This window comes from Orycteropus afer, unplaced genomic scaffold (assembly GCF_000298275.1).
Source record: "Orycteropus afer afer isolate SDZICR_OR568_19922 unplaced genomic scaffold, OryAfe1.0 scaffold00018, whole genome shotgun sequence".
Taxonomy (NCBI): Eukaryota; Metazoa; Chordata; class Mammalia; order Tubulidentata; family Orycteropodidae; genus Orycteropus; species Orycteropus afer.
The window spans coordinates 6571748-6583219 of record NW_006921605.1 but is presented as its reverse complement, the minus strand read 5'-3'; the positions used below and the strand labels follow the sequence as shown (position 1 = coordinate 6583219).

The following is an 11472-nucleotide window of genomic DNA, read 5'->3' as shown; positions in this document are numbered from 1 at the left end:
GCCCAACCTTCCTTCCGAGGAGTGGCTGGTGGGTTTCAACCGCCAGCCGTCTGGTTAGCAGGCAAGTGTCTTAGCCACTATGCTACCAGAGCTCCCACACAAAAGTAGAGAGAATGATAAAAGGATGTGGGTGTCTCCACAGTAACCTTCCTTCTATTGTTCTGTTTCACCTGCCTTTTTTATTTGTTTGTTTGGCTGGTATATTTTAAAGTAAATCTAAGACATCGTTTCATTTTGCCCGTAAGCACCTCAGTAGGTATCTCTAGCGTAACCCCACTGCCCTCACCACACCGAAGAACACCAACAGCGGGTCCTTAACGCCGTCTGATGCCTTGTCCACGTTCGGTTTCTCTCAGTTGCCACCAAAAAAAAAAAAAAAAGGCTTTTGCCCGCTGGCTCAACCAGGGCCCAAACAAGGTCCACTCACGGTGTTTGCTTTACATGTCTCAGGTCTGTTAATCTTTAGCAGTCCTGCCTTCTTCTTTTTTTTTTTTAATGCCTTTGTTTGTTGGAGAACCGGGGCCATTAGTCCTGTGGAATTTACTGGAGCCTGGAATCGGCTCATCGTTTCCTCCTGGTTGTGTTCTACACGCTCCTCTTTCCCTCAGTGTTTTGCTTCTTCCCATGGTCCTTTGGAGTTCAGTATTGATGTCCGCTGCCTTCGAGTTGGCCCAGAGTCATGGCGACCCTTGCACAGCGAACCCCATGCTACCCGGTCTTGTGCCATTCCCCCAGTCAGTTACAAACCAGCCCATTGCGACCCATGGGTTTTCTTTTCTTTTCAATAATAGTTTGTTGTGTTTTTGTGGGAGTTTATATTTCCCATGAGTCTGTTCTGTCTCAGGGAGACTGAGTAGTTGGAGAGGGACGGGTCCTTCTAGCAGAATCCCAGTGAAGGAATGCAGGAGGCGACTGGGTTAGAGCCCTGCCCCTTTAAAAGCCCGCGTGAAGCCAGGAATCCAGGCCAGGCCCCTGATGGTACTCAAATCATTAGGTGAAAGGCTGATGGGAGAGGCAGTGAAGGCAAGGTCAGGCCGGCCACCTGCTTGGGGCCATCTGATCCCTCCCAGCACCGCAAACAGTGGACAGCACATCCCTCTGCCATGACATACCCGTAAGGGCCCGGCACCTCCTCTCAAGTTCTGGTGCCCCCTGAAACAACCGAACCTGACTTGTGGAGCCTCAGACCACACAGTGCTCTGCCTAGGCCCACCTGCACATGGCTTCTCATTATCTGTACCACAGTCTATGTTTTCCTTAAACGTTTTTTCCATGATTTTCATTATTCACAACCCACACAGGGACGAGAGACAGTGAGGAGAGTGGGCAGAGTGTGGGTCGGGAAGGGATTGCCCGGCCACCCTCCAGCCTGGCTGAGGGCACCACGGAGCTGCCTTGGAGTCTCCCGTTCCGCACGTCTGGCACCATCCGAGGGCTGGAGGACTTCCTGTCCTGGCACTCCGGTCACGGGCAGAGCCTTTCCCTAGCCCTGTGTGGAACCCTTACTGTAGTGCCCAGCACCAACACTGTAGGTGACTTGGCTACCAGTGGCTGGCCCTCAGTTCTCACCCTAAATGCCCTTGCAGTCATTCCCTTCTGCCTGACTCCTGTTTCCTGCCCTGAACATTGCCCCCGGGGCCTCTGGAACCTTCGCTCCTGCATCTTCAAGCCTCCTCATTAAGCTCTCACCTTCTCCGGAATTTCGCTGAAGCCTGGCTGTCCCCCAGGACAGCAGTTTCTCTCCCATCCTCCCGTCTGCAAGCCTCCCTTGGTTTATGGACACATCACTCAGGCGGAACCTGTTCAGCCTCACACACCCCAAGCCGCACACACCCCAGAACCCAGAGGTGGAGTTCCAGAGTCCTGCTGGCTCCTCAGGTTTGTCATTGTCACCCTTTCTCCTTCTCCTTGGAGACCAACTGGTTCTGCCACAGACCTTCTCCTCCACTTCCCCCTCAGCCACGGCCACACCTTGGAACCCCCCCACCTCTCATACCTGACACTGAGGCACTCCACGCGCACACCCTTCTGCCCTCTAGCTCTCCTCCTGGCGTCTTCCTCGGGCCGCACCTAGACCTGGAGCCTTTGGACGACTTCTTGGTTTTCTCCCAGAGTCACCCTCCCTCCCTCTCCTTCCCTCCAGCTGGGCCTCATCATCATTTTAACCACTTTGCTGGCAAAAGTCTCAAGCCCTGGCCTTCACTCACTCCTGCCTGATTAAACCCCAGCCTCCACCCTTGACCAGTGAGTGGAGAGACCAATGGATGCATAGCACGATGAGTTCTGGGTCTCTAAAGAAGGAGCTCCGGTGGTGCTGTGGTTAGGGCACTGGGCTCCTAACCAAAAGGTCGGCTGTTTGAACCCACCAGGCGCTCTGCAGGAGAAAGACGAGGCAGTCTGGTTCTGTGAGACTTAGAGCCTTGTAAATCCTACGGGGCTCACTATGCTCAGCTGCCAACCAAAAAGTTGATGGCTCGAATCCACGAGTTGCTTTGCCGAGGACCTGGAGGCCTGCACCCGCTCTGCCCTACAGGGTCACTAAGAGTTGTAATCAACTCAAAGGCACACAACAATCACTTGGAAGAGCCCTGGTGGTGCAGTGGTAAAGCACTCAACTGCAAACCACAGGTTGGTGGCTCGAACGTCCCAGCCACTCTACTAGAGAAAGATGAGGCAGTCAGCTTCGGTAAAGATTGACAGCCTTGGAAAACCTATGGGATGCTTCTACTCTGTTCTAAGGGTTGCTTTCAATAGGAGCCAACTCAACAACGACAGGTTTTGTTCTGATGTTTTAATCTCTCGGAGGAGTCCCTGGGTGGTATAGAAACGGTTAACACACTCAGCCACTAACCGAGGGGTTGGAAGCTTGAGTCGACGCACAGCTGCCTTGGAAGGAAGGCCTGGCCATCTCCTTCTGAAAACTCAGCCATTGACACCCAATGGGGCACAGTTCCACTCTGACCCACATGGGGGCGCTGTGGTGGGAATCAGTGGCAACTGTGTTTTTGTCTCCTTGGGCGCCTCAACACTACCTAGAAATCCTTCCATATGGCCCGGCTCCAGAGCAGGCCTTTCAGGCATTCACCAGTTACGTAAAACCCCTTCCTTCATCGCCTTTCCTGTCCCTCTCAGCAAATGACTTCACCTCCCACATCCCAGGCCAGACTGAGGCCACAGGCAGCGGCCCTGGACTTCCAAGTACACGCATCCACCCTCATTGTCGATTCCTTCCTTCCAGTGTGAGATGGAGGGCGCCATCCCCGCCGAGGCCCACTCCCTGTGCCGTGAGCCCTAATCTACCCTCCCCGAGAGACTTTGCCCTCTGAACTGTGTCCCTCACCTTCACTGCACGTCATGTACTCAGGCCTCTTTGGCCTTAAAATCACAACATGGCGTGACTAATCATGTCACCTTCCACCCACTCTTCATCCGTCCCCAGTTCTGCAGTCCTTCCCTGGACAGCCAATCTCCCAAAAGAATATCTGCTCCCTGCCCCTTTCTGATTGCCTACGCATGCCCCAACCACCGCATTCCGTCTGCCTGTGGACCTCACTCCCTTCTCCTCTGCTCTAGTTTCCTCAGTTTTGCAAAAAGAAATCTCCCTCAATGACCATTTCCCCATTTTTGCACTTTTTCTAGCTGTCTTGCTTCCTCTGCCCTGCAGCCCTCCTTCAATCACCATTGACACGGCCTTTCACACGCGGCCTTTCACACGCAGACTAGCACCATTGTCCGTGTTGCCCGTACTCTTATTTCTGAAGTTCACTTCCATATTCAATGACGTTTTCTTTTCCTGGGGACATGCAGCCTGTTCCACAACATAAATCCAGACGGGAGGGAGGGTCCCCAGGCTGAGGGTGGGACGAAACAAGGAGCTGATGTGCACGGTGGAAGCAAATTCTGTGAACTGAGTCGGGTGCCTAAGAAACCCTTCACACAGGGAGTTCTCAAACCATGGACAGAGGATCCAATTTTGAGGTTATTAACAGCTCCAACTGCAATAAGATTGTGTCCTTATTCTCTTCATGTTGGCCTGAACACCTGTGAAAATTATTCAGGGCTACATGCAACAAGGAAAGGTTTAGGGCCCTCAGTACCAAGTGAAGATTGGGCAAGTATCTGTTGATTGAGCAGTATAGATAACTCAGCTGTTCCTGAAGAGGCCCGAGGGGTGAGAATCAACCATGGCCCTGATCAGTACAGCCAGAGATTGTCCCAGGCCGCCCTACTCTTGGAATGCTGTCAGTCACCGGAGTCTGGCTCTAGGGCTAACAGAAGTGAAGACACATGAGCGACCTGGTGTTCAAACAACTTCATCTTCAAGGGGCCTGTGTTGAGGGCTGAGTCCGGGCTAGCCTGACATTCTGAAGTTTGCCCCCTGGCTGTGTGAAATGGATGATGTGGCCCAGCCTGGGAGCAAGGCCAGGTGTACACTTAGTCATCAGAGAGCCTCTATTTCAAAACTGCATCAAAAATGTCCCTTAAGTCCCATTAAATCTTTAAGTTCTGGTGAATCTCTCTTTTTACTCCTAATATTTTGTTCAGAAAGTTAGGTCTTCTGTCTTAAAAAGTTTTTCAGAATTTTCTCATTGCATCCACATAGTATAACCTCCCCCTCTGTCCCCTGTATTTTCTGTAAATGACAAGTCAGATCTGGAGGCTTTATCAGATTCAGTTTGAATTTTTTCTTGTAAGATACTTTATACATTGTGCTGTGTATTTCCATCAGGGTGAAATACCAGACAGTGATGGGAGCAGTCACTGATAATCATTGCCTACATCCATTCATTAAATTTAGGTTGCAAGGAAAAAAAACTGCATCAAAAGAAGACAGAATAATGTTCGAGAACATTGAGTGTGTTTGGTGAAGTGCCCAGAGAGTAAAGAAAAGATGAGTGGAAACAAAAAGCTAAAAAAACGATCTTAAGAGAAAACCCCAGATCTTGTCATGTGAACATTGACAGGCCTTCCCATGATCCTTCAGATCACAGCCACATCTGCCAGATGTTCCACTTAGCCCCTCATCCGGGGGGGAGAGTTCCCCCTATAAGGCTAAACTCTGCTGGAGTTCAGCCCCTTGGGACTTACTAAACAAGACTTTGTCTTTGCCCCAGTGTCCAATGCCAGTAGGTCGCAGGATGCCAAAGGGGACCTTTCCCTCAGTATAAATGGAGAACTAGGAAGGTGACTGAGACCCCTCTTCTCAACCTGGGCTCTTGGGACCTAAGGAGAGGATGGCAGGAGTTAAGCTGGCAAAGGAGGGACATGTTTAGGAACCCCGTACCTCTTCCTAGCCCTCCCTCCCTGGAGCAGTGGGATTTTCAGGCCACCCCTTAAGTTCCAGACACATACCTGGTAGCACGTGACAGGCCTGCCGTTCTGAAGCCCAAGTAGACAGGGTGGTAACATCCTGCGTGCCATCCTTGCCTCCACTCCTTCCCATCAAAACCCAGGACTGAGCGCATGGAGGGAAAACAGCTGGAATGTATCTGTCAGGTGGCTGACAGAGCAGTCAGTCACTGCTGTGGCCTTGGCGTTGGTGTCTTTCAGATGGAGGTGCCGTGGTGAAGGCCCGGGTGCTGACCTGTGTGGAAGGGATGAATGTACCCTTGTTGGAACGAGCCATCCGGGAGGAGAGGATGTACCAGCAAGAGCGGGGCAGCAGCTGACTGAAAATGCCAGCCCCCCCACCCCCATCTGCCCCTGGGGCCAGACCCACAGGAGATGCCACTGTGCTGCCCACAAGGTGTAGGAGCTCTCCCCGGAGCGACGGGCTGGGGCTGGGGCCCGAGAGAGGAGGGTTTATCAACCCAGCCCTTCCCCTGATTAGAGACTATGCCAGCAACGAGAGCCTGGAGAAGAAGTGCAAAGCCTCGCACCCCAACCCCCGGGAGCGAGCTCTGGGCCCCCGAGGGCCACAGGCCTCCTGAGCCTTGTCTGAGTCCTGGAGCCTTCCAGAAGGGCCTCGTGAATAAAGGCCCAGTGGGCGTGCCCCGCTGTGTGTGCACGTGGTGCAGCGCCGCCCAGGGCCAGGAGGGGGAGCTGCGGACAGACGGCCTGCCCCGCAGCGAGGCTGCAGCCAAGCGAGCACAGGGTTTCTGGTGAATTCTGGGCTGGGGGCCTGGCGGGGAAGGCGCGGGGTCAGAGGGGCTGGGTGGGGGCCCAGGACGCATGGGGGCCGCCCCTGCTTCAGTTCTGTCCTCAGAGGAGACCGAGCACTGCCTGGCAGACCGGGCCTAGCCCCTCAGTGCTGGCTGCAGCCTAGGACAAGATGAGGGCTTCCGAGACCCTTCCCAGCCCCTGACCTCTGACCCTAGCTGCCCCTGAGCCCTGGGCAGGCCCTCTGGGCAGCCTTCCTGTCCCCAGAACCTGGGCCTGGCGGTGCAGGGGGGGAGGGGGCTGGGCATTGGAAGTTTGGGCCCTCCTGCACTCCGTACAGGGCACAGGTGCAGCAGGCTTTCAGGCCCCCCCTGGGGCCTGGGGCCTGAAGACCAGGGGTTCCTGCCTGGGCTGGGCTGGGGACTGCAAGCCAGGTTCCCAGGGACGGGCCGGGGGCAGGGGGAAGGGAGCTGGCCTGCGGGCCTTGGGGGCTGGGGAAGGCTGGGTGGGGGTTGAGTAGGGGGGTTCTATGGGTGCTAGAGGGGGGAGTCGGGGTGCTAGACATGGGGAGGCGAATGCCCGGGTGCTGTTTTCCAGGCAGCTCTGCGGTCATGGATGTCTTCCAGAAGGTAGAGAAGATTGGGGAGGGCACCTATGGAGTGGTGTATAAGGCAAAGAACAAGGAGACGGGGCAGCTTGTGGCCCTCAAGAAGATCAGGCTGGATTTGTGAGTCCTGCCATGGCCCCCGAGACGGCCAGGCCCAGGCCAAGCCACAGCCCAGGGGCTGCCCGTCCACGCCGTCATCGCATTGTTTTACGTCCAGTTCCTTTTCCGAATGCTGCCTGGGTATAGTGGGGCAGTCACCAAGGGGCAGCCCTTCCTCACCCTCGTCCCACCTCACTGCCCCTGCCCTCACAACTAACAAGGCATTATCCCTGGGCCCTGCTGGGTGAGTGAGAAATACAGGCCAAGGGGCACAGGGTCCCCATTGCTAGAGGATGGGCCACCTTTAGGGAATAAGAACACAAAAGTGACCCCTCGACCCCAGGCCAGAAGCGCTCTCTCCCCTCAAGGTGTTGCTCACTCCCTGACCCCCTGCTTGTTACTGAACGAGCCTTTCCTGTAGGGAGACCGAGGGCGTCCCTAGCACCGCCATCAGGGAGATCTCCCTGCTCAAAGAGCTTAACCACCCCAACATCGTCAGGTGAGTTGGGGAAGGAGGCAGTGAACACCCAGCCAGTCTCAGTCAGTGCTATTGAGAGCCGTGTCCTCACTGGCATCTCCCTGCCAGGCTACTGGACGTGGTACATAGCGAGAAAAAGCTTTACCTCGTGTTTGAGTTCCTCAGCCAGGACCTGAAGAAGTACATGGACTCCACCCCGGCCTCCGAGCTCCCCCTGCACCTAGTCAAGGTACCGAGGGAGCCGTGAGGAAGAAGAGCTTGCACCCCTCTGGGCCAGCCCCCTCTGCTTAGCCAGTTCCTTCTCCTTCCGGTTCCAGAGCTACCTCTTCCAGCTGCTTCAGGGGGTGAATTTCTGCCATTCTCATCGGGTCATCCACCGAGACCTGAAGCCCCAGAATCTGCTCATTAACGAGTTGGGAGCCATCAAACTGGCAGACTTCGGGCTGGCTCGGGCCTTCGGGGTGCCCTTGCGTACCTACACCCACGAGGTACTGCCAGGGCAGAGGGGAGAGAAGGGCAGCCGAAGGGATGTTGCCCACACACTCAGCCTGGCCCTGCCCGCTGTCTGCCAACTGATGCTGTTTTCTTGCCCCGCAGGTGGTGACGCTGTGGTACCGCGCCCCCGAGATCCTCTTGGGTAGCAAGTTCTATTCGACCGCTGTGGACATCTGGAGCATCGGTTGCATCTTTGCAGAGATGGTAGAGAGAGGGGCAAAGCATGAACACAGGGAGGCCACGGGCAGCATCCTGCAGGGGTGGGGGCGGGGCACACTGACCCCAAACCCAGACCCACTGCCTTGGGTTGATTCTGACTCGTGGAGACTCTAGAGGACAGAATAAAACTGTTCCATAGGGTTTCCCAGGCTGTTATCTTTATGGACGCAAACTCCTCCCCGCAAAAAAACCACTACCATCGAGTCATTTCTGACTCACAGTGGCCCCTAGAGGTCAGAGTGGAACAGCTCCATAGGGTTTCCAAGGCTGTCAGTCTTTATTGAAGCAGACTGCCACGTCTTTCTCCCCAAGTGGCTATGAGTTCAAACCACCAACATTTTGGTTAGCAGCTGAGTGCTTTAACCACAGCACCACCAGAGCTCCTTTATGGAAGCAGACTGCCACGTCTTTCTCCTGTAGAACAGCTGGTGGGCTCAAACTGCTGACCTTTCAGATAGCAGCTGAGTGCTTAACCATTGCGCTACCAGGGCTCTTTGACCTTCTTACTAGAGGTGGATTAAGGGGTGCTTAGGAGTCGCTGGGCAGTGGAAATGGTTAACATGCTTGACTACTGACCAGAAGGTTAGAGGTGTGAGTACACCCAGAGAGGCCTTGGAAGAAAGGCATGATACTTTAGCATATTTTTCACAAACAGTGTGCCCACGTAATCTCTCTCTCTCTCTCTCTCTCTCTCTCTCTCACAGACATACACACACACACGCATACACATGTATGCATTTCACACATAGGTTTTTTTTTTTTTTTTTTAGGATTTGGGTGAAGATTTACAGAGTAAATTCACTTTTCATACAGCAGTTCACATATACTTTGTCTCATGTCATTGACCAAAATTTACAATGCAGCAGCTCCCCTCCCACTTCCTCCCCATAGTTACCTCCTCCCAGTGTCCATCCCTTCATACTCTTCTGCACCCTGAGCTATCTCCCTGTGCATAAGCAGCCCTTCCTTCTCCCATGATTGTTCTCTCCAGGGCGTCACACATAGGTTTTAAGGGATGCTTGACAGAGGAAACAGGCCTTCTCCCAGGAGAAGGCAGAATTCTCAGTGCAGCCCTGGGACAGATAGCTTGAAGGCCCCTCCCCAGTTCTGGCTGCGTGTCTGGTGTAGGATGAGGCTTGACAAAGCTGTGGACTCCACTCCTCCTCCTCTTCGCCCTTCCAGGTAACTCGCAGAGCCTTGTTTCCTGGGGACTCGGAGATTGACCAGCTCTTTCGTATTTTCCGGACCCTGGGGACACCCAGTGAAGCCACGTGGCCAGGAGTCACCCAGCTGCCCGACTATAAGGGCAGCTTTCCCAAGTGGACCAGGAAGGGGCTGGAGGAGATTGTGTCCAATCTGGAGCCAGAGGGCAAGGACCTGCTCACGGTAGGCACAGGTGGGCAGGAGGGGAGGGCACGAAGGGCTTTGTTTCGCTGCTGCTCCAGCCAGAGTGTCCGTTTCTCCGCCAACTTCTTATGTAACCCAGGCTCCTCCTGTAAGTCCAAGCTAAGCGCTTTTCTGACCCCTGTACAGAGAGGGCTTCTCTCTGTCCCTGGGGTACTGATTCGTCAGCTGGGAGCCTCACCCCGTAAGTCCAATGTTCACCTTCCCTTTGAAAACTCTTCTCCTAGTTAGCTTTGTGTTTGCACTGTGAGACTTGCCTTTTGTTCCTAGTTGGCTTTGTTTGTGGTCCCTGGGAAGTTACGACCCCATCTGTGCGATCAGCTTTCCTTCCTTGTTATTCCCCTTGGTGCCTTCCGTGGTGGCTGGTCTTCTCACGAGCTAGTGCAGAACAGGCTGTCCCCTGGTGCCTGGGCCCCTGCCGCTGTCCTCTCTCACCCACACTGCTGGCCCATCGTGACCCCTGGGCTTGCGCCAGGTCAGACTGCCCAGGAGGCCTCAAGAGGTGTCTGGTAGAGCCACTGGCTGATGCACATGAAGGCCTCGAAGCCACATTTCTCTCTTGAATCTGGTGTTGGGTTTGGGAAAAGTAGGCAGGTTTTCCTTGTCAGACTGTGTCCAGTTTTCTAGAAGTGTGTGTCCACCTGCTGACCCAGGATGGCACGTTTACCACCAAGGCTCCCTGGACTCACCCTGGGGACTCCCACTTCCTGGCTCGATTTAGAGCAAGGAGCCCTGGTGACACAGTGGTTAAACACTCACCGCTAACCAATAGGTCGGCAGTTCAAACGCACCAGCCACTCTGCAGGAGAAAGATGTGGCAGTCGGCTTCTAAAATGATTACAGCCTTGGAAACCCTCTGGGGCAGCTCTACTCTGTCCTCTAGGGGCGCTGTGAGTCGGAATCGACTCAGAGGCAATGGCATGGGAGCACTAGAGCTGGATGCGGCTGGCCTCTTAAAGCCTTGGCTTCTCCGCCCCCCACTCTTTGCATTCCTGCCCCCACCCTCCAGGCTACTTCCCAGCCGGTCTGGCCCCTGCTTCCAGCGCCCCCGACAGGTGCACGGAGAGGGCAGCCTTGCCTAGAAGCAGACTGGGGTCTGGGCCCTCAGCAAGGAAGGGAGCAATGACTCAGCATCAGTGCAGGAGACCTGGCCTGCGGGGCTGGGCCACAATGGGCTCTTTGTCCCCAGGCTCTGGGAGGGTCCAGCACTGGCTCAGGAGGTGGGAGGTGGTGGCTGTGTGCAGCTGTGGGGTCGCAGGGCTTGGGGTCAAGCTGGGACGGAGAGGGTGAGTCCTCCCCCTGGCCTGATGGCATTTCCTCCTGCTTCTTCTGCAGCAACTCCTGCAGTACGACCCCAACCGGCGGATCTCAGCCAAGGCGGCCCTCACCCACCCGTACTTCTCCGAGCCCTCCCCCGCCCCACGCCAGCGTGTGCTGGAGCGGTTTTGCCGTTGAGAATGAGACCCACCAGCCACAGTCCTCTCTCCAGCTGCTACCGCACACACTACCCAAGAAAGAGAATGCTTCCGGGAGCTGGGAAAGTGCTGGGGAGTCCGGCATCAGCTAAGAGAGGGCCGCGTTTGGGTTAGTCCTGGCAGCTCGGTAGCGAGTCCCTGTGTTGTTTGTTGGGTCTGGCCACTAGGACGGGGTACAGATGCTCCATGCAGGAGGGGGGTGCCTTAGAGATGGCTGCCCTGGCTGTGGCCAAGTGCCCCGCTCTCTGTGGCAGATCCAGATGCCCAGGGAACGGGTGACCCCTGCTGGCCGTTTTTTGGATTTACAATGTTTTGGGGGAAGAGTTCAGTGGAGTCCAAGTTTAACGGGAAGTGGGGTGCGGGAGAGGAGAGGACGTGTCCCTGATCCCGGAGAGGTCAGGAACCATGTGGCCAGTCTAAGGAATTGTCTGTTGATCGAGAATATGCTGGTTAGTTTCCCTCTGGTTTAAGGACAGGAAATAAAAGAGACATATTTCTGAGTGTTCTTGTGTTGGTCTGCTCATGAGGGACACAGGGACTTGCTGATAAGGGGGAGACTGACTAGAGGGCTGGAGTCAGTTCCTGGCCTAACCGGA

At 55.1% G+C, this 11472-nt stretch overlaps 2 protein-coding genes across 2 annotated transcripts in view; both read left to right on the top strand.

The window, feature by feature from the left end:
• Nucleotides 1-5669, top strand: part of TEN1 (TEN1 subunit of CST complex) — an 11836-nt gene extending 6167 nt beyond the window's left edge. The window contains exon 3 of the mRNA XM_007959861.1: nt 5551-5669. Coding sequence (XP_007958052.1) covers nt 5551-5669 — 119 coding nt within the window. The remainder of the gene's footprint in view (nt 1-5550) is intronic.
• A 1038-nt stretch (nt 5670-6707) lies between these two features.
• CDK3 (cyclin dependent kinase 3) lies at nt 6708-10856 on the top strand. Its single transcript, XM_007959860.2, has 7 exons — nt 6708-6826; nt 7227-7304; nt 7392-7512; nt 7601-7771; nt 7881-7982; nt 9180-9383; nt 10737-10856. The coding sequence occupies exons 1-7, from the start codon at nt 6711-6713 to the stop codon at nt 10854-10856; spliced, it is 912 nt and encodes a 303-aa protein (XP_007958051.1). The 5' UTR covers nt 6708-6710.
• The last annotated feature ends 616 nt before the right edge of the window (nt 10857-11472 follow it).